The sequence below is a fragment of the Salmo salar genome, chromosome ssa01 (assembly GCF_905237065.1).
Source record: "Salmo salar chromosome ssa01, Ssal_v3.1, whole genome shotgun sequence".
NCBI lineage: Eukaryota > Metazoa > Chordata > Actinopteri > Salmoniformes > Salmonidae > Salmo > Salmo salar.
In genome coordinates, this window is record NC_059442.1 from 50092097 (window position 1) to 50114945 (window position 22849).

General features: G+C 40.3%; 1 protein-coding gene across 1 annotated transcript; it reads right to left on the minus strand.

The window, feature by feature from the left end:
- Positions 1-4829: 4829 nt before the first annotated feature.
- On the minus strand, positions 4830-22849 carry zdhhc16a (zDHHC palmitoyltransferase 16a). Its single transcript, XM_014198860.2, has 11 exons — positions 22695-22849; positions 9575-9833; positions 8830-9024; positions 8640-8728; positions 8401-8429; positions 8025-8158; positions 7749-7832; positions 7383-7468; positions 6818-6941; positions 6673-6743; positions 4830-5436 (listed from the first exon to the last, which is right to left on the minus strand). Exons 2-11 carry the CDS (start codon positions 9824-9826, stop codon positions 5334-5336), a joined length of 1167 nt encoding a protein of 388 aa, XP_014054335.1. The 5' UTR covers positions 9827-9833; positions 22695-22849; the 3' UTR covers positions 4830-5333.

The following is a 22849-nucleotide window of genomic DNA, read 5'->3' on the forward strand; positions in this document are numbered from 1 at the left end:
CACAAGGACTACTTTCAACAATTTACACTGAACTTTTTACAAAAACACATTTTCTGGAAGAACTGTGCAGGTGCACATTTCGGTAACATAATTTCATTAAAATCTCCCTCAGTTTTTTACATGACCACATTTTCAAAAACGTTTAAATATCTGCTCTGAATTAAGATTCAATGATGTCTGCAGAAAGAATGTGGTCTCAGCTATGATAACAGCTTGAGTTTGAAAAAATCTATTTTGGAATTACAATAAGTGAAGTGGATTTACACCTGGTAACAGAATTGCGGTAAAAGAATTGTATCATCGGTCCCTGATCTTTACTACACAGAAATGCAAAATTATGGATATTAATGTAATTCTGTTCATGGTGATGTATCCTAAATAGTTAAACCAAAGGTAGAAAAATGCAATATCATTCTTTGCATAGTTGGGTATTATTCTACACACTGGCTATTATTTTAATGAGCTACGCCACCAAACAAGACCAACGTTTTTTTGCTTCTATAATCAGCACAACAGTTTTCAGCTGTGCTAACATAATTGCAAAAGGGTTTTCTAATGATCAATTAGCCCTTTAAAATGATAAACTTGGATTAGCTAACAAAACGTGCCATTGGAACACAGCAGTGATGGTTGCTGATCATGGGCCTATGTAGATATTCCATTAAAAATCAGCTGTTTCCAGCTACAATAGTCATTTACACATTAACAATGTCTACACTGTTTCTGATCAATTTGATGTTGTTTTAATGGACACATTGTTTTGCTTTTCTTTCAAAAACAAGGACATTTCTAAGTGACCCCAAACCTTTGAACAGTAGTGTAGTTCAGTACATTATAATTCAGTACAGTACATTAGTGTACTCAACTTGTGTGCTCTACTGTGTATTGTTCTGAACTCTACTTTTCTTCACTGTACAGAACTACAGTACCAGTCAAAAATTTGGACACACCTACTCATTCAAGGGTTTTTATTTTATTTTTACTATAATAGTGAAGACATCAAAACTATGAAATAACACCTATGGAATCATGTAATATTTAAAATTATTAAAAGTAGCAACCCTTTGCCTTGATGACAGCTTTGCACACTCTTGGCACTCTGCTTTTCCTCTCGAGTTCCCACAGATGCTGAGCACTTGTTAGCTGCTTTTCCTTCACTCTGTGGTCCAACTCATCCCAAACCATCTCAATTGGGTTGTGATTGTGGAGGCCAGGTCATCTGATGCAGCACTCCATCACTCTCCTTGGTCAAATAGATCTTACACAGCCTGGAGGTGTGTTTTGGGTCATTGTCCTGTTGAAAAACAAATGATAGTCCCACAAAGTCAAAACCAGATGGGATGGTATATCACTGCAAAACAAATCAAAAATTCTGATTCATCAGACCAAAGGACATATATCCACCGGTCTAATGTCCATTGCTTGTGTTTCTTGGCCCAAGCAAGTCTCTTCTTCTCATTAGTGTCCTTTAGTAGTGGTTCGACCATGAATGTCTGATTCATGCAGTCTACTCTGAACAGTTGATGGTAGACGTGTCTGTTACTTGAGCTCTGTGAAGCATTTATTTGGGCTGCAATCTGAGGTGCAGTTATTCTAATGAACTTATCCTCTGCAGCAGAGATAACCCTGTGTCTTCCTTTCCTGTGGCGGTCCTCATGACAGCCAGTTTCATCATAGCGCTTGATGATTTTTGCAACTGCACTTGAAGAAACTTTCAAATTCTCGTAATGTTCCATATTGACAGGACTTCATGACGTAAAGTAATGATGGATTGTCGCTTCTAATATGGACTTTGTCTTTTACCAAATAGGGTTATCTTGTCACAACACAACTAATTGGCTCAAACGCATTAAGAAGGAAAGAAATTCCACAAATTAACAAGGCACACCTTTAAATTGAAATGCATTCCAGGTGACTACCTCATGAAGCTGGTTGAGAGAATGCCAAGATTGTGCAAAGCTGTCATCAAGGCCAAGGGTGGCTACTTTAAAGAATCTCAAATATAAAATATATTTTCATTTGTTTAACACCTGGTTACTACATGATTCCATATGTGTTATTTCATAGTTTTGATGTCTTCACTATTATTTTACAATGTAGACCCTGGAATGAGTAGGTGCGTCCAAACTTTTGACTGGTGCTGTATACTTTACTGTACTCCACCTACGGTGCTGTAATGTACTGAACAATACTCTACTGTAGTGTACTGTTCAAACTTGGGAAACACTATGTTTGGGTCAAATGAAGGCCGGTCCAGACGTTTGTGGATGTTGAAACCAAGGCTGGTCTGGACCAAAATACATCTGTGGGCATTGAAATCAAGGCCAGGGCGGATTGAACCAAATTGTAACTACTTTTTACGTCCATGGACGTCCAATGCTCAGTGGATGAGGAGGCTGGTTTCAGTAAATGGAAAGAGAGGACTCATGGGTAGGTGTCAGTAAAAGCCGTTAAGAGGTTACAATTAATTTCTGTCTAGTGACTTTGGCCACTAGCCCGAAATAAAACAGTTACAAGCTGAACATAACAGTATGCCAGTGGAAGGCAGGACAGTAGCAGGTGACAACTGTGGTATGTGAATACTATGATTTCCCATTGAAGCTAATTCAATTGCAGAAATTCTGTTACCGAATTGTTAACAGAATTAAAAGTTTTAATACCTTAATTCATAAAGTAAAAATTATCACTAATTGATAGTTCTACTTTTACTTGTTACTTCTGGAAGGAGTAACAAGTAAAGGAGAACATTTTAAAATATCTTAAATATATGTGGGTTTTTGGTAACGGAATTTCAACATTTACATTTACATAATTTAGCAGACACTTATCCAGAGCGACTTACAAATTGGTGCATTCACCTTATGATATCCAGTGGAACAACCACTTTATAATAGTACATCTATATATTTTTTTTTGGGGGGGGGTTAGAAGGATTACTTTATCCTTATCCTATCAAGGCAAAAGACAATGTTTCTTAAAACTTACAGAAGGCAGAAAAAATGATCCTAAGCTAAAATGTGTTGCCATTAGTTGGCAGGGGTCTTTACTTCAATAGTATTGTCTTTTGATATATTTCTAATCCATTTTAAGACTTTTTCTGGTAGATGTTTTCTAAGACTCCTTTTCCATCTGTTTGACAAGAAATCAAAGCATTTGCCTATTCTACATTTTTAGGATGTAAAATAATTTAAACATTTACAGTTGAAGTCGGAAGTTTACATACACCTAAGCCAAATATATTTAAACTCCGTTTTTCACAATTTCTGACATTCAATCCTAGCAAAAAGTCCCTGTCTTAAGTCAGTTAGGATCACCAGTTTAATTTAAGAATGTGAAATGTCAGAATAATAGTAGAGAGAATGATTCATTTCAGCTTTTATTTCTTTCATCACATTCCCAGTGGGTCAGAAGTTTACATACACTCAATTAGTATTTGGTAGCATTGCCTTTAAATTGTTTAACTTGGGTCAAATGTTTCAGGTAGCCTTCCACAAGCATCCCACAACAAGTTGGGTGAATATTGTCCCATTCCTCCTGACAGAGCTGGGGTAACTGAGTCAGGATTGCAGGCCTCCTTGCTCACACACGCTTTTTCAGTTCTGCCCACAAATCTTCTATAGGATTTAGGTCAGGGCTTTGTGATGGCCACTCCAATACCTTGACTTTGTTGTCCTTAAGCCATTTTGCCACTGTTAACTCGAAATGACACAACGACAAGGTTCCAGTTTAACAACGTTTACTATACCGTATGAACACACTACAAGGTAGCCATTCCACTCAAGGCTAGGTCCATCAACAACTAAACTTCCCACGCAGGCGCACTCTTAACAGAGTGATAGCCCCGTAATAACAGAAATATAGGGATACTTAAAACATGAACTTAACAGCCACAACTTTGGAAGTATGCTTGGGGTCATTGTCCATTTGGAAGACCCATTTGCGACCAAGCTTTAACTTCCTGACTGATGTCTTGAGATGTTGCTTCAATATATCCACATCATTTTCCCTACCTCATGATGCCATCTATTTTGTGAAGTGCACCAGTCCCTCCTGCAGCAAAGCACCCCCACAACATGATGCTGCCCCCCCCCCCCCGTGCTTCACGGTTGGGATGGTGTTCTTTGGCTTGCAAGCCTCCCCCTTTTTCCTCCAAGCATAACGATGGTCATTATGGCCAAACATTTCTCCAAAATGTACGATCTTTGTCCCCATGTGCAGTTGCAAACCGTAGTCTGGCTTCTTCCTTGCTGAGTGGCCTTTCAGGTTATGTCGATATAGGACTCGTTTTACTGTGGATATAGATACTTTTGTAGCCGTTTCCTCCAGCATCTTCACAAGGTCCTTTGCTGTTGTTCTGGGATTGATTTGCACATTTCGCACCAAAATACATTAATCTCTAGGACACAGAACGCATCTCCTTCCTGAGCAGCATGACGGCTGCGTGGTGCCATGGTGTTTATACTTGCGTACTATTGTTTGTTCAGATGAACGTGGTACCTTCAGGCATTTGGAAATTGCTCCCAAGGAACCAGACTTGTGGAGGTCTACAATTTGTTTTCTGAGGTCTTGGCTGATTTCCCCATGATGTCAAGCAAAGAGGCACTGAGTTTGAAGGTAGGCCTTGAAATACATCCACAGGTACACCTCCAAATGACTCAAATTATGTCAATTAGCCTATCAGAAGCTTCTGAAGCCATGACATCATTTTCTGGAATTTTCCAAGCTGTTTAAAGACACAGTCAACTTAGTGTATGTAAACTTCTGACCCACTGGAATTGTGATACAGTGAATTATAAGTGAAATAATCTGTCTGTAAACAATTGTTACTTGTGTCATGCACAAAGTAGATGTCCTAACCGACTTGCCAAAACTATAGTTTGTTGACAAGAAATGTGTGGAGTGGTTGAAAAACAAGTTTTAATGACTCCAACCTAAGTGTATGTAAACTTCCGACTTCAACTGTATATATGCATTCATTTCTCAAAAATATTGACTCTTAGCTTTCATTTGACACCCAATTTGACATGCTCCTATGAACTTCACATGTTGGTGCTCATGGGTCCTTTTACATGGAATTGACCAGGTTTGTTTCACTTGGGCGCTGCAAACATTCCCCATCTCTTCCCTGCTGGCTATCCCTGTAGTCCTCGGAGTATTCACTCTCCAGCTCAGAACTCCACTTCTCGTCTATGGTCATTGGTCTTTAGCACCTGTAGGGAGCAGGGGCCACAGGGAAATGTTGTTTTCTCTGTAGACAGAGTCTGTGGGGTCAGACAGCCATCAGGTGTTTCTTCATTGGGTAGATGTCTCAAGTCAGTTCTTTTCTATTTGGCTCAGACGGGAATCATGTCTTTTCTGATTGGATAGATGTCCCAGGTCAGGCCGTTCCCATAGGGGGCATGTCCAGAGGGCAGGAGGACTCGCGTCAGCCAATGACTGGAGAGAGAAGAGAGGCAGAGGTTACCACAACTAAGTACAATATATTATTTATTAATAGTGTTTTTATGACCACAACAGTCACATAATGTGCGTGTTAAATATCTGCAAAGAGCAACAGATCTTCACACTGCTTGGTGACAAGTAGGGCTGGGCGATATATCGATATAAAAAATATATCGATATATTTTAAATGTGATATGAAATTAGACCATTTCGCATATATCGATATAGTTCAAATTTGCGCTCTGATCCTTGCTCCAAGCAAGCTGCAGACCCGGAGCTCTCTGCGCTGCTCCCCGCGCCCCGCCCCTCCTCTTTCATGCACAGAGCGGGGAGGGGCAGGAACAGACACTTCAACAAACATGGAGGAAGCAACAGCGTCTGCGGAGCGTTTTGAGGAGGAATTGGTTAGTAAAAGAAAAAGCATTGGCTCAGTAATTTGGAGATGGTTCGGATTCAAAGTATCAGATGAGCAACAAAATCACGTTATATCTAGGCAGTGCCATAAAAAAGTTACAGCCAGGGGTGGAAGCACTACAAATCTTTTTCACCACCTTAAACAGTGGCACAAACTGCAATACGAAGAGTGTGTGAAACTGCACGCTGCAGAAGCCCCAGCCGCAAGCCGTCGACAACCCGAAAAAGCCCCGAAACAAAGCTCACTGCAAACTTCATTTTCCCGCAGTGTGCCTTATGAAAAGAAAATTGGCAAGTGGTGTACTATAACTAAAGCGGTGTCCTATCACATTGCTAAAGATATGGTCCCTGTTGCAACTGTGGAACAAGTCGGATTCAAAAAGCTACTGAAAACTATGGACCCGAGATATGAGCTTCCCAGTCGCAACTACTTTGCACGAGAAGCACTGCCACAAATGTACACTGAAGTCAGGCACCTTATGGAGCTTTGATTTCAAAAAAGGTACTCCTGTTGTTATACAGTGTTTATGTTTACATGTTATTGTTATTTGAACAGCTGAACATTTAATCTGAACCAGGTGAAGAGCCCTGTTTATTATTTATTCATTTGATTTTTCAACTGTTCACTGTAATAGCCGGTTTCAATAAAACTACTTGAGACATGTCATATCTGGCTTTGACTTTGACTGAACATTTGCTCTCACTTTGCGGAAAAAATATTGGGATATATATCTTATATCGATATTCAGCCTAAATATATCGGGATATGACTTTTGGTCCATATCGCCCAGCCCTAGTGACAAGCATTTAACCAACCTTCTCTTCTCCACACCAAAGAAGACTTTCCAGTTGTTTAATCTGCCATAGTTAAAGGGGTTCTTGTACACCTGGGAGAAAGAGGAGAATACAGTTTAAATAGCTTGTGTCCGCCAACTTTAAGACTAGTGGCGTGTGTGCTCACCTTGCCATGTTTGGCCATGCGTTCGGCCTCCTTGTTGTTGATGTGTCTCTCTATGCTGGTCTCTCCTCGGGATATCAGCACTGCGTGCCAGATAGTCAGCCCCCCCAGAGCTACGGCCACCGTGCTAAAATGACCAATCACAGTTTTGGGGGGGAAAACAGCCAATGACAACACACGGTTGAGGTTCTATCATCATGGGGAAATAATGTACTTTGGTTACAAAAATTATATTTTCGCCTAATTTCAGTTAATGTGACAAAACAAGCAGGTATTGTGTTAACAATCATTGTACCATCTCAACCACTGAAATATATTTTCCATAACAAAAAATATTGTATTTTCAGCTGTTTGAAACTGGTGTACAAAACCGAAAGTAAAAGACACAAAAACTAAATGGGAAGAATGGGAAGCATAGAAATAGCTCACATAAAACATATCTACTGCTTCTTAGACTTCCTTTCAATGACAAATTTATAACTAACATTTCTATGTGAACATGGTCAGGTCACCCAAAAAGTTACATATTACAGTAATAATAACAGTAATATTATGAAGTAGATCTCACCTGGTTAATACCCACATGTAGATGATACTCTTGTGGAACATCTTGTCTCTGAACGTGTAGGGAGGAGGAGGGGTCTGGTAGGTGCTCTGATTGACAACAACATACAGAGGTCATACAAACTCCTAAACATTAAAACATATCCTAGTTGGGACCCAGAGGTTGTGCTTAAGTCACCGGTTTTATGAGTATACAATAATAAGCATAATATAAGATCAATGATCATATGAACAATACCACCCTTTAAATCTAAGTCATCCATTGACCTACCACCACTAAGAACAAGAAAGTAACTACGAGAAGCAGAATGACGTGGAAGGGGCAGTGTGTGTGTGTGTGTGTGTGTGTGTGTGTGTGTACGCGTACTACCTGCCCAGGAGGTAAGATTCCTATGAGTTGCCCCATCCCTGTCACCGGGACACCTGATTTATCCAAGTCCATGTGTTTGAAGCGCTATGGGGACAATGCAAAAACACACACTGAGACAACCAAGAGTTAGAGATAAACAGAAACACTTCAAGAGTTAAAACTGAACACAGAGACTGTTAAAGTAGACCGACAATAGAAGCCCCACAATGGAGGAGATAGCAGACCAGCAGGCGCAGGTCTCTCTCAAAGAGTTTGCAAGCGTGTGTATGTGTGTACCTCTATAGCACTATAAGCATCTAGGAAGAGGTTCCGGCCACTGATGCTGCAGTAAACACAGCCCAGGGTCATGGAGAGACAGAAGCAGAAGAAGTAGCGCTGGTTAAAATGGCCAACACAGTTATTCAGCCACGCTGGAGGAAACGGGAGTTAAGGAGAAAACCAACAACACTAACACCCATTCTCAAAATACTACACATTGTCATGTGTTTAAATGTTTTATATCCTGTGATTTTGTCTTCATTCTTGTGCCTAACAGACTTGCTTGTAAAAGACATAGCTATGGTAGAGACACAATCTAAATGGTGTCACCCATCCCTAATAACTTGACATTACCAATCATAATCTCCACTCTCCTACTTCATTTAAAGGATACGACAATGATGATCCATTTTCAGAATACACCTGTGAAGTAGAAGATGTCATGTTAGCGTTGGCCATCTACAACGCTACCATACTGTAGCAGGGTTATGAGTTTATCGAGTAGGTAGAAGTAATTCCCGTACCACTGACCCAGGGTCAGATATTTCATCCCCCTAGTGGTTATGGTTAGGATATGCGATAGGATCATCTGATCTTAGATCTGTGGTTAGGGGCAACCTGAGTTTGTCTTACGTGTTGCAGATGCCACAGTGGTGAGTCCTGGCTGGTTTGGGGATGATACACTTCTTACACACGGACACAAACGGAATGTCATTCTTTACCTGGAATAAACACAACACAGAGATATCTATTACACCCCTGTGTGTGTGTGTGTGTGTGTGTGTGTGTGTGTGTGTGTGTGTGTGTGTGTGTGTGTGTGTACCGTAGGGGGGTATCCTGGGGCGGTCTTGGTGGCTTTATAGTAGTGGAAGACGATCATGAAGAGGTTCCAGTGTCCATAACCGATGTGCCAGACTATCCAGGGTGGAGAGTAGGTGTTGAGAATCAGGGGCAGCAGACCCACGTAAGCTATCAGCAGGATAGAACTGGTCAGTATCACCACCAGACAGACAAACACCTGCAGAGATAGAGAGAGTAATTAAAGACATGATCCGGAACTTTGGCGACTACTTAGTATTTTCTAAACCTCCCACTTTGGGCTGGATGTGTCAATGTGTAGTTCATACATGCATAATCTATGAGCAGAATTAGTCTTAATTAGCCTTAGAAGAATTAACCCTAATTAGCCACGAAATCCCTAGTTTGAAAGCGACTGTTTTTCTGAAAGCTGTGCTGTGCCATTTTCCCTACATTTACCCCCAGATGGGCCCACCCCCTAGCAATTTGATTTCTACCGAAGAGCTTCAGCCCATTGCCATATAAGTGACAGCTAGCAAGAGGTATATCATGCACCCACCGCAGAGCAAGAGAACAATGACGTGGTGCACATATTTGCACATAATGTGATGTAGTAAGTAATTTTCGGGAACCACTTGTCTCGAGCGCTACTTTCAGAACTACTGGCTAAAAAGTATACAAAAAAAAGGTACCAGAGAATCTACTTAAGAGCAGGAGACATTGTTTCATGAGCAGGAACATCTGTGCAACTATCTATCACACATACTTACCGACCCGAACCAGCGGGTGAGTAGGTCCACCATCCAGAAGATGGGTTCCATCAGTGAGTCCATGACGACGTCAGAGTTGGTGAGGGAGTTGTAATAGAGGGAGTTAACCATCAGTTTGAGGTAGGCCCATCTCTGTCTCACACACAGCGGTAGTCTACTGTTGTTGCCATTGCTGTAGCGCCACCGTCTGGCGCACATGCGCAACCGCACCCAGCGCAGCAGCACCAGCAGGAAGGTGGGGCACGGCCGCATTCTGCTCCTGAAACACACACACATGGATGAATGTACACACACGCAATATGTACCACACAGAGCTACAAAGACCACATGGGTGTAAGGAATGGTATTGGTTCTGGGTTCAGGCCTATTCCTTCTCTTGTCATCTGCCGGACGTAGCAATTATGATGTTGGGATCTATGTTCTGACATTCCCCTGGCTCCCTGGGAATAACGGCATATGTTGGACCTGCCAGCTGGCCCTTCTGCCTACCCGTAATTCCAGTTTAGGATTAGATTAAACCAACCCCCCCATGACACCACATTTAATCTCTGCTATTGGATGGTGGGAAGTTACATTCCAGCCATTTGGAAATAAAATTAAATTGTGTTTCATACTTTCACATCCTTTTCAGAAGGGGGTTGACTACAACGTGCAGAAAAATGAATGATGAAATCTGGATTAAAACAGTGCAAATGAATGTATTTATTTTAACTAGGCAAGTCAGTTAAGAACACATTCTTATTTACAATGACGGCCTAGGAACAGTGGGTTAACTGCATTGTTCAGGGGCAGAATGACAGATTTTTACCTTGTCAACTCGGGATTTGATCTAGCAACCGTTTGGTTACTGGCCCAACGCTCTAACCACTAGGCTACCTGCTGCCCCAGTCTCAGTAAAGGGATAAATGTGGAAACAGGCCAAATGTACATTTATAAATCACTGGCCCAATTCCAAACCGATCCCTAGACCCTACGCTCAATGCACTTGTGGAGATCGGAGATAGTTTGATAGGTCAAAGCCATATGGTGAAACTTCCACCTAGCCTGGAACTATTACCAAATTGCTAACATCTGTCAAATAATCTCAGACAAGTGTATAGGGTAGATTTGAGATTGAACCACCAACTGCTAGGCCTACTGCTGTAAAAAAAAAAAAAACACTTAATTTACAGCAACTCTTGCTATTCTGCATTCCAAACACGCTAACAATGTCAATAGATGTCCTTAAAGATGGAAGGCAGGAGACAAATGGCGAGATCAGGTGAAACCATTCACGCCAATGAGAACTCCGATATAAAGTCTTTTTTTCCTCCAAAGTTGTCGAAATGCCACGTGCGTCCACTTATATCAGAGCATTCGTAACAACATAACCACCAGGAAGCTTCTATTCAAATAAGCCTCACATCGTGGTCTTATGTTTGTGGGCAGATTTTGGGCGGAATAAACCCTCTCGCTTCGCCTCTTCCTCTCCGATATCCAGATGTTCTTAAAGGCCCAATGAAGCCATTTTTAATCTCAATATCAAATAATTTCTGGGTAACAAGTAAGTACCTTACTGTGATTGAAAACAATCAAAAAGTAACAAAAATAGATTCTTAGCAAGAGCCATTTCTCAAGAAAGAAAACTGAAAACTAGCAGTTATTGGCAGAGAGCTTTGTGTTATGTATGCTAGAATGGAGGTTTAAAAATGACAGCTGTAAATGCATATTAACCAATCCATATATAGCACACCTTGCAATACAATATTCTCTAAAAACAGTTGTACAATGTGCTCTGCAATAAGATATCCAGAGTTTGAGTTCTAAACCAGATGAGTCCTCAAACAGCAGCTGCCCAATACCAAGGTGGGCATACATAATGTTGGATGCATTAGAATATAAGGTATGGAGAATAATAAAGAGCCTGTATGATTATAGAAAAAGCAGTTGGGAAATTAATGTTTTAGTTTCAAATACTAAATATTCAGTGAATGCGAGTATATTTAGGTAGTTTAAAATCAGCGATTCTCCACTGGTGGGTCGTGAACCAAGATTTTGAAAGGGTCACAGGTGTCTGAGTAAAAAAAAATGCGCTGAACAAAAATATAAAATAAACACAACATGCCTTCATGAGCTGAAATAAAATATCCTAGAAATATTCCAAATGCACAAAAAGCAAATTTCTCTCAACGGTTGTGAAAGAAAATTTGTTTACATCCCTGTTAGTGAACATTTTATCCTTTGTCAAGATAATCCATCCCCCTGACAGGTGTGGCATATGAAGAAGCTGATTAAACAGTATGATCATTACACAGATGCACCTTGTGCTGGGGACAATAAAAGGCCACAAATGTGCAGTTGTCACAATACTGACGGCAGGAATATCCACCAGAGCTGTTACCAGAGAATTTACTGTTCATTTCTCTACCATAAGCCACCTCCAACATTTTATAGAATTTGGCAGTACGTCCAACCTGCCTCACAACCGCAGACCACGTGTATGAGCGGGTTTGCTGATGTTAACGTTGTGAACAGAGTGCCCCATGGTGGCGATGGGGTTATGGTATGGGCATGCATAAGCTACGGAAAACGAACACAATTGTATTTTACCAATGGCAATTTGAATGCACAGAGATACCGTGACAAGATCCTAAGGCCCATTGTCCTGCCATTCATCTGCCACCATCACCTCATGTTTCAGCATGGTAATGCACGACCCCATGTCGCAAGGATCTGTACACAATTCCTGGAAGCTGACAATTTCCCAGTTCTTCCATGGCCTGCATACTCACCAGACATGTCACCCACTGAGCATGTTTTGGATACTTTCTTTTTACAGTATCTGTGACCAGATGCATATCTGTATTCCCAGTCAGAGCCGGGCGGCCCTATACGCTCACTACGCAAGTTGCGTTGTGAGCGTAGGGCCCCGCAAATTATACAAGGGCCCGCCACAGGAGTCGCTAGAGAACATACCTGCCAGCCAAACCCTCCCCTAACCCAGACGACGCTGGGCCAATTGTGTGCCGCCCCACGGGTCTCCCGGTCGCGGCCGGCTGCGACAGAGCCTGCACTCAAACCAGGATCTCTAGTGGCACAGCTAGCACTGCGATGTAGTGCCTTAGACCACTGCGCCACTCGGGAGGCCGTTCATATGGAGAATTTCTGGGATCTTTTATTTCAGCTCATGAAACATGGGTCCAACACTTTACATGTTGCGTTTATATTTTTGTTCAGCATATACAGGGCATTCGGAAAGTATTCAGACCCCTTGACTTTTTCCACATTTTGTTACATTGCAACCTTACTCTAAAAGTGATTAAATGATTGTTTTTATTCCCCACATCAATCTACACACAATATCCCAAAATGAAAAGGCCATTTTTTTGGGCACATTTATAAAAAGAATCTGTAATATCACATTTACATAAGTATTCAGACCCTTTACACAGCACTTGAAGCACCTTTGGCAACGATTACAGCCTCGAATCTTCTTGGGTATGACGCTACAAGCTTGGCACACCTGTATTTGGGGAGTTTCTCCCATTCTTCTCTGGAGATCCTCTCAAGCTCTGTCAGGTTGGATGGGAAGTGTCACTGCACAGCTATTTTCAGGTCTCTTCAGAGATGTTCGATCGGGTTCAAGTCTGGGCTCTGGTTGGGCCACTCACTGACAATCAGAGACTGTCCCGAAGCCACTCCTGCGTTGTCTTGACTGTGTGCTTAGGGTTGTTGTTCTGTTGGAAGGTGAACCACTCTGGTTTAGGTTTTGATCAAGGATCTCTGTATCGCATCTTTCCCTCGATCCTGACAAGTCTCCCAGTCCCTGTTGCTGAAAAACATCCCCACATGATGCTACCACCACCATGCTTCACCGTAGGTATGGTGCCAGGTTTAGATGTGACGCTTGGCATTCAGGCCAAGGAGTTCAATCTTTTATAAATAAATAAAAAATCGAACGTTTATTTAATTAGGCAAGTCAGTTAAGAACAAATTCTTATTTACAATGACGGCCTACCCCAGCCAAACCCGGACGACACTGGGCCAATTGTACGCCGCCCTATGGGACTCCCAATCACGGCCGGATGTGATACAGCCTGGATTCGAACCAGGTACTGTAGTGAAGCCTCTTGCACTGAGATGCAGTGCCTTAGATCGCTGCACCACTTGGGAATTACAGTATGAAATTCACAACTTAATGTTTGCAAACTAGATATCTTATACCTATTAAGTTAACTGTCTAAAATGTGCTAAATGCTCTGCAGTTGTGCATTTGGTTTGCTAATTTATTAGCTAGTTAGCCATCTAGCTAAGTGGTTAGCTTCTTCCAGAAATCAAATCTTTGATTGGTAACAGCAGAGAATCCTCTCCTGGACCAAGAGCCTTGCTGTCTATATCATTTGTTTTGTGTGTGCAGCAAACTGTGTAGCATTTGAGCTGGGATATCTGTCCTGCAAATACACTACATGAGCAAAAGTATGTGGACAACTGCTCGTCGAACATCTCATTCGTAAATCATGGGCATTAATAATGGAGTTGGTCCATATTTCTGCTATAACAGCCTCCACTCTTCTGGCAAGGCTTTCAACTAGATGTTGGAACATTCGGCCCGGCTCGCAGTCAGCATTCCAACTCATCCCTAAGGTGTTTGATGGGGTTGAGTTCAGGGCTTTGCGATCTCGACAAACCCTTTCTGTATGGACCTCGCTTTGTGCACGTGGGCATTGTCATGCTGAAACAGGAAAGGGCTTTCCCCAAACTGTTGCCACAAAGTTGGAAGCACAGAATCATCTAGAACGTCATTGTATGCAGACGATTCTTACACGCTACGTGCTTCAGCACTCGGCGGTCAAGTTCTGTGAGCTTGTGTGACCTACCACTTCGTGGCCGAGCCATTGTTGCTCCTAGAAGTTTCCACTTCACAATAACAGCACTTACAGTTTACCAGGGCAGAAATTTTATGAACTGACTTGTTGAGAAGGTGGCATCCTATGGCTGCCAAGACGAAAGTCACGGAGGTCTTCAGTAAGGCCATTCTACAGCCAATGTTTGTCTATGGAGATTGCATTGCTGTGTGCTCAATTTTACACCTCTCAGAAACAGGTGTGGCAGAAATAGCGGAATCCACTAATTTGAAGGGGTCCACATTAGGGATGCACAATATATTGGTGAACATATCGGAATCGGCCGATATTAACCTGTTATGGCTAGGGGGCAGTATTTTCACGGCCGGATAAAAAACGTACCCGATTTAATCTGATTATTACTCCTGCCCAGAAACTAGAATATGCATATAATTATTAGCTTTGGATAGAAAACACTCCAAAGTTTCTAAAACTGTTTGAATGGTGTCTGGGAGTATAACAGAACTCATTTGGCAGGCCAAAACCTGAGAAGATTCCTTACAGGAAGTGCCCTGTCTGACCATTTCTTGCCCTTCTTGATTATCTCTATCCATTACAGGGGATCTCTGCTGTTACGTGACACTTCCTACGGCTCCCATGGGCTCTCAGAAGGCGGCAAAAAGCTGAATCGTGGCTTTGCAGGCTCTGGCTGAAAAAAAAGTAGCGTTTGGATAGTGGCTGGTCACAGTACTGTGAGACTCAGGCTCGTGCACGAGGGGATCCCATGCTTTTATTTTCTCTCTCTTTGTACGTATACACGCTTTCCCGGTCGGAATATTATCGCTTTTTTACGAGAAAAATGGCATAAAAATTGATTTTAAACAGCGGTTGACATGCTTCGAAGTACGGTAATGGAATATTTAGAAATCTTTTGTCACGAAATGCGTTGTGCTCGTGACCCTTATTTACACTTCGGATACTGTCTTGAACGCACGAACAAAACGCCGCTATTTGGATATAACAATGGATTATTTTGAACCAAACCAACATTTGTTACTGAAGTAGAAGTGCATTCTGACGAAGAACACCAAAGGTAATCAAACTTTTCTAATAGTAAATCGGAGTTTGGTGAGGGCTAAACTTGGTGGGTGTCTAAATAGCTAGCCGTGATGGCTGGGCTATCTACTCAGAATATTGCAAAATGTGCTTTCACCGAAAAGCTATTTTAAAATCGGACACCTCGATTGCACAAAGGAGTTCTGTATCTATAATTCTTAAAATAATTGTTATGTTTTTTGTGAACGTTTATCGTGAGTAATTTAGTAAATTCACCGGAGGTTTGCGGGGGGTATGCTAGTTCTGAACGTCACATGCTAATGTAAAAAGCTGGTTTTTGATATAAATATGAACTTGATTGAACAAAACATGCATGTATTGTATAACATAATGTCCTAGGTGTGTCATCTGATGAAGATCATCAAAGGTTAGTGCTGCATTTAGCTGTGGTTTTGTTTTTTGTGACATTATATGCTAGCTTGAAAAATGGGTGTCTGATTATTTCTGGCTGGGTACTCTTCTGACATAATCTAATGTTTTGCTTTCGCTGTAAAGCCTTTTTGAAATCGGACAGTGTGGTTAGATAAAGGAGAGTCTTGACTTTAAAATGCTGTAAAATAGTCATATGTTTGAAAAATTGAAGTTTTTGTATTTTTGAGGAATTTGTAATTCGCGCCACGCCTATCATTGGATATTGGAGCAGGTGTTCCGCTAGCGGAACGTCTAGATGTAAGAGGTTAACTAAAAATGCCAACATCGGTATCGGCCCGATGTCTAGTTTAACGCCGATGTTAACTTCTCTAGGGTAGGGGGCAGTATTCAGAAATTCAGATGAATAACATGCCCAAATTAAACTGCCTGCTTCTCGGGCCCAGAAGGTAGGATATGCATATGTCTGTGAGTTTAACAGAACTCATATGGCAGGCAAAAACCTGAGAAAAAAATCCAACCTGGAAGTGACTTGTAGTTTTTCTATCTAATCCCTATCGAAACGACAGTGTCTGTGGGGTAATTTTGCACTTCCTAAGGCTTCCATTGGCTGTTAACAGTCTTTAGAAACTTGTTTAATGCGTCTCCTGTTACTGGGCAGAGAATAGGAGCTCAGTCAATCAGTGGACTGCCTGGGACCAGTGAGTTGTTTACTGCGCGGGCACACTGGCGCGCCACTCCTTCTTTTTCCTCTGTAATGAATACGCTATTGTCCAGTTGGAATATTATAGAAGTTTTATGTTAAAAAGACCCTACGGATTGATTGTAAACATCGTTTGATGTTTCTACGAACGGTAATGGAACTATTTTGACTTTTCGTCTCTGGTTTTACGCTCACGCGTTATGCCTTTGGATTGGTGATCTGAACGCGCGAACAAAAGGAGGTATTTGGATATAAATATGGAGTTTTTCGAACAAAAAGAACATTTCTTGTGGGAGTCCTGGGAGTGCATTCCGACGAAGATCAGCAAAGGTAAGGGAAGATTTATAATACTAATTCTGAGTTTAGTTGACTCCAGAACTTGGCGGGTAACTGTATAGCTTGCTTTGATGGCTGAGCTCTGTTCTCAGAATATTGAAAAATGTGCTTTCGCCGTAAAGCTATTTTAAAATCTGACACAGCGGTTGCATTAAGGAGAAGTGTATCTATAATTCTTTCAATAACTGTTGTAAATTTTATCAACGTTTATGATGAGTATTTTTGTAAATTGATGTGCTCATTCATCGGTAGTTTTGGTGGGAATACATTTTCTGAACATCACGCGCCAATGTAAAATGGGGTTTATGGATATAAATATGAACTTTATCGAACAAAACATACATGTATTTTGTAACATTGAGTCCTGGGAGTGTCATCTGATGAAGATCAAAGGTTAGTGATTAATTTTAGCTGTATTTCTGGTTTTTGTGACGCCTCTCCTTGCTTGGAAAATGGCTGTGTGGTTTTTCTTGTTTAGGCGCTGTCCTAACAAAATCTAATGTTATGCTTTCGCCGTAAAGCCTTTTGAAAATCGGACACTGTTGGATTAAGGAGGATCTTATCTTTAAAATGGTGTATAATACTTGTGTGTTTGAGAAATTTGAATTATGACATATGTTGTTTTGAATTTGCCACACTGCTATTTCACTGGCTGTTGATAGTGTGTACTGCGGGTGGGACGGTCACGTCCCACATACCCAAGAGAGGTTAAAAACCGATGTCAAAGCTACCAGGCATACCTATATAAACGTAGGTACATGACGTAATGAATGGCACGTATATTTTTGCGCTACAGGTGCAGATCAGCATTCCTAACCTAGCCCACATTGTCTGCTGTGTGGATAGAGCAGTCACTTGAAAGAGTAAGAACATTTCAGCGAGACAACTCAAAGGCGAAATCCATTGAAGCCAAGATAATGGAATTCATTGCCCATGACAATCAACCGTTCTCTGTCGCGGGTGATGTTGGCTTTCACAGACTGGTCAAGCACCAGTACACACTACCAAGTAGAGGTCGATCGACTAATCGGAATGGCTGATTGATTAGGGCCGATTTCAAGTTTTCAAAACAATCGGTAATCAGAATTTTTGGACACCGATTATGGCCAATTACATTGCATTCCACGAGGAGACAGCGTGGCAGACTGACTACCTGTTATGCGAGTGCAGCAAGGAGCCAAAGTAAGGTGCTAGCTAGCATTAAACCTATCTTGTAAAAAAAATTAATCTTAACATAATCACTAGTTAACTACACATGGTTGATGATATTACTAGGTTATCTAGCTTGTCCTGCGTTGCATATAATCAATGCGGTGCCTGTTCATTTATCATTGAATCACAGCCTACTTCGCCAAACGGGTGATTTAACAAGCGCATTCGAGAAAAAAAAGCACTGTCGTTGCACCAATGTGTACCTAACCATAAACATCAATGCCTTTCTTAAAATCAATACACAAGTACACAAGTTAAATCTGCATATTTAGTTAATATTGCCTGCTAACATGAATTTCTTTTAACTAGGGAAATTGTGTCTCTTCTCTTGCGTTCTTCTGTGCAAGCAGAGTCAGGGTATATGCAGCAGTTTGGGCCACCTGGCTCGTTGCGAACTGTGTGAAGACCATTTCTTCCTAACAAAGACCATAATTAATTTGCCAGAATTTTACATAATTATGACATAACATTGAAGGTTGTGCAATGTAACAGCAATATTTAGACTTAGGGATGCCACCCGTTAGATAAAATATGGAACGGTTCCGTATTTCACTGAAAGAATAAACGTTTTCTTTTCAAAATGATAGGTCATTAATATGGTCAAATCCGGAAACTAAGGCTCGTATTTCTGTGTGTTATTATATTATAATTAAGTCTATGATTTGATAGAGCAGTCTGACTGAGCAGTGGTAGGCAGCAGCAGGCTAGTAAGCATTCATTCAAACAGCACTTTCCTGCATTTGCCAGCAGCTCTTTGCTGCGCTTCAAGCATTGCGCTGTTTATGACTTCAAGCCTATCAACTCCCGAGATTAGGCTGGCAATACTAAAGTACCTATTAGAACATCCAATAGTCAAAGGTATATGAAATACAAATGGTATAGAGAAAAATAGTCCTATAATAACTACAACCTAAAACCTCTTACCTGGGAATATTGAAGACTCTTGTAATAATGACAATTACAACAATACTGAATGAACAATGAACACTTATTTTAACTTAATATAATAAATAAATAAAATCTATTTAGTCTCAAATAAATAATGAAACTTGATCAATTTGGTTTAAATAATGCAAAAACACAGTGTTGGAGAAGAAAGTAAAAGTACAATATGTGCCATGTAAAAAAGCTAACGTTTAAGTTCCTTGCTCAGAACATATGAAAGCTGGTGGTTCAATATTCCCAGTTCTTCAATATTCCCAGTTAAGAAATTTTAGGTTGTAGTTTCTATTGGAATTATGACACGTCGACTATCTCTCTCTATACCATTTGTATTTCATATACCTTTGACTTTTGGATGTTCTAATAGGCATTTTAGTATTGCCAGCCTAATCTCAGGAGTTGATAGGCTTGAAGTCATAAACAGCACTGTGATTCAAGCATTGCTAAGAGCTGCTGGCAACGCTTGGCTTACCTGGATGAATAAAGGTGAAATAAAAAATACAAAAATACTGTATGTGGGAATGTCTCATGTCCGTCCTACATGTAGTGTTGGTACATGGAATATTCCTCAACTGCATATATATTAAATTTCTATTACAAATAGAAGTATTATGTTCAACAACTGACATTTTCAGATATTATTTTGACAAACACACTTTGGTGCTTACAAATCATTCTCTATTGTCATAGATTTGGTGGGCATTGTCATCTGCGATCTTTGTGATATGACTTTCTTTAAGCACGTACTGATGAAACTGTCACTTAATATTTTTTTCTTAAAGTCTACAAACGCTCTACATTTATTCACTCTGTGATAGGGTTGGATCCTATATGCTACTTTTATTATTGTCCTGTAGATGGTTCCGTGCCTATAATTTTGGCTGTGTGTGTGTGTAGAATGGGGCATAATGGAAATTACCTCTACTACTAGATTATAGTGATAAGGAAAACAGCATACACATTTGGCTTGTGTATTAATTTGCCTATAACTAATCAGAATTCCATTATGTTTACATAAAAAAGAGAATACTTCAAAATGAGAAGATCCTGTCATGGAAAAGACGACTGGGTGGATATAAAGTGGAAAGGAGGGGAAATAACTCACACCATGCAGCAGGACACCTTCAGCTGCAGGATTTTTGTAATGCAGGTTTGATAGTTATATTTTCAGTAATGAATGGTTAGCTGTTATGTGACAATTAGGTCAGAAACTTTATTTTATTTTTTGGTGTAGATGGCCAAGGAAGTTGCACAGAACTTCCCCAACATCCCCTCCCAAATTGATATGGAACCTTCACAAAAACACATGGAGCAACTGCGAAAAGAAATGGCTGACGATATACTAAAAATGTCTGGTATGTAATGACATTTAATTCGAAGTAAATGTAAATTCTTTATTTTTATGTAGTTGTGTGGGACAGCCATATGTTCAGTTCATGCCTATGATTTCAGAGTTCAACAAAGCCAACAACTGCTTCATGTGTGCCACTGATAAAGAACCTGGATGTGGCCCAAAGACTGACTGGGTTAGTAACTTTATTTAACATGTTTATAAGCTTTTGACAACAGTGACTGCATGTAAGACAATTTATGATATAACACAATGGATGTCTAATTCGTCATTTTACATTGATATTTGATATTATTTATAACGTGTTACGCTTTGTTTTGTTTTAGATTGAATGTTTTGCATGCCAACGGTAGTTCCATGAGCTGTAACTAGGAATGAAGACAAAATAGTTCAAGTAAAAAACACAAACTGGAAGTGCAGTCTTTGTTGTTGAAAATGTATGCTATACCCCATCCACACTTAAGAGGCTCTGAAATGTACATCAACCAGGGATAAAGAGAAAGTTAACACTGAAATGTTTCGTACTTATTTGAAGTTAAGCGTCTGTTGACATGTTGGAAAAGATGAAAGGTCTACAATTTCTGTTTAATTTGTCAATATTACATTTTCAATCATCGATTTACTGGCCACCATTACTGTGGTTACATGTTCAGTATATGTATTGACCAGCAAACCGACTGCAGCCTACCTCACTAGCTCACTCTCAATCCCTGCTTTGGACAATTAATAGCATGACTCTCGTACTTTGCCCTTTTCCTTTATGGTTGATATTAACGACGAAAGGAGATATTATCTGTCTCTCTCCTATTGTACACCGCTGTTAAATACTGTGGAAAAATAAAAAACGGAAAATAAGTACTTAGAACTACCAATTATTATAGATAAATATTACAGAAAAGGGTAAACACAACACTGGACTGAACCCCCTAATTGTCAAATGAATATTAATGTACAACAATATAGAAGAGACAACTATAGGTTATGCAATATGGGTGTATATCCACTGCACGCTTCTTAGGTGTGTAATTGACATGACCAAGGAGCTATTGAAATTTAAAACTATGATAAATGTACATTAAACTGCGTAATTTAACAGTACACAAACAAGAGTGTGCAATATAGAAAGGTACATTCTGCACCATGTTTGAAGTCAGTTGGTCACATGACCAAGGAGCTATTGAAATTTTACATTTGGAAAAATTCATGTAAAAACATGTGAGATGGAAAATGGACAAACTAAAGGGTGTGCAATGTGGAGGCCCACTGAGTGGACATTCTGAACCTTGTTTGAAGTCCATAGGTCACATGACCAAGGAGCTATTGAAATTTTACATTTAGAAAAATTCATGTAAAAACATGTGAGATGGAAAATGGACAAACTAAAGGGTGTGCAATATAGAAGGGTAGTCAGTGGAGATTCTGAACCTTGTTTGAGTCCAGTAGGTCATATGACCAATGAGCTATTGAAATTCATTTTTTTAAATCAATAATTTAAAATAGTGCAAGATGTAAATCGACAATAAATGTGTGCAATGTGTGTCTATGCCATTGGGTTAGCTAGAACCAGTTTTGAAAGTTTTAGGAGTAATGGTTAAATAGCTATTGGAATCTGAAAAATTTGATTTGTCACTATGTTGACGGTCCCTAACTGCTGTTGGTGGACGTAAGGAAAACTACAGGCGAATATCCAACCTGAAACTGTCTTTACCTCGGTCTGCCAGTGTAACAGAAAGAATAAAGCTTTTTCGTGATACAATTTGATTTCATTTGAACATTGTATTTGTCTCATGCACCGAATACAACAGGTGTAGTAGACCTTACCGTGAAATGCTTACTTACAACCCCTTAATTAACCAACAATGCAGTTAAAGAAATAGAGTTAAGAAAATATTTACTAAACAAACTAAAGTGATATATAACACAATAAAACGACAGAACAACAACATTATACAGGGGGTACAGAGTAGTCGAGGTAATTTAAAAAGTGACTATGCATAGATAAAACAGCAGTGTAAAAACAAAAGGATGGGGTTCAATGTGATGACACGACGGACTGAAGGCTGTTTATAAAAGATAGCTAAACAATAATATGCAGACATTCATAACAATTTAAACGCTGACATCTTCCTCACCGCCCTGTCTGCCAAAAATCATCTATTGAAATGAAAAGTCCATTAGCACAGACCAGCAGTGTCGTGAGCTCACCAGTAGCGTTATATGCTGCTTGCTAGCTACCATTGCAGAAATACGTTGAATGTATTTACTCACTTTCTTAGGATCGCACGCCACCCGCGAGAAAGGTATTATCTCTGGCCATTATACCGAAGTAGGTTAAAATTATTCGGAGGCGAATACTTGGAAGAGAGATACTCTGGCGCGAGCTTCGTTTTTAGCCCAAACGCTACTCCTCTACTGCGCAGACT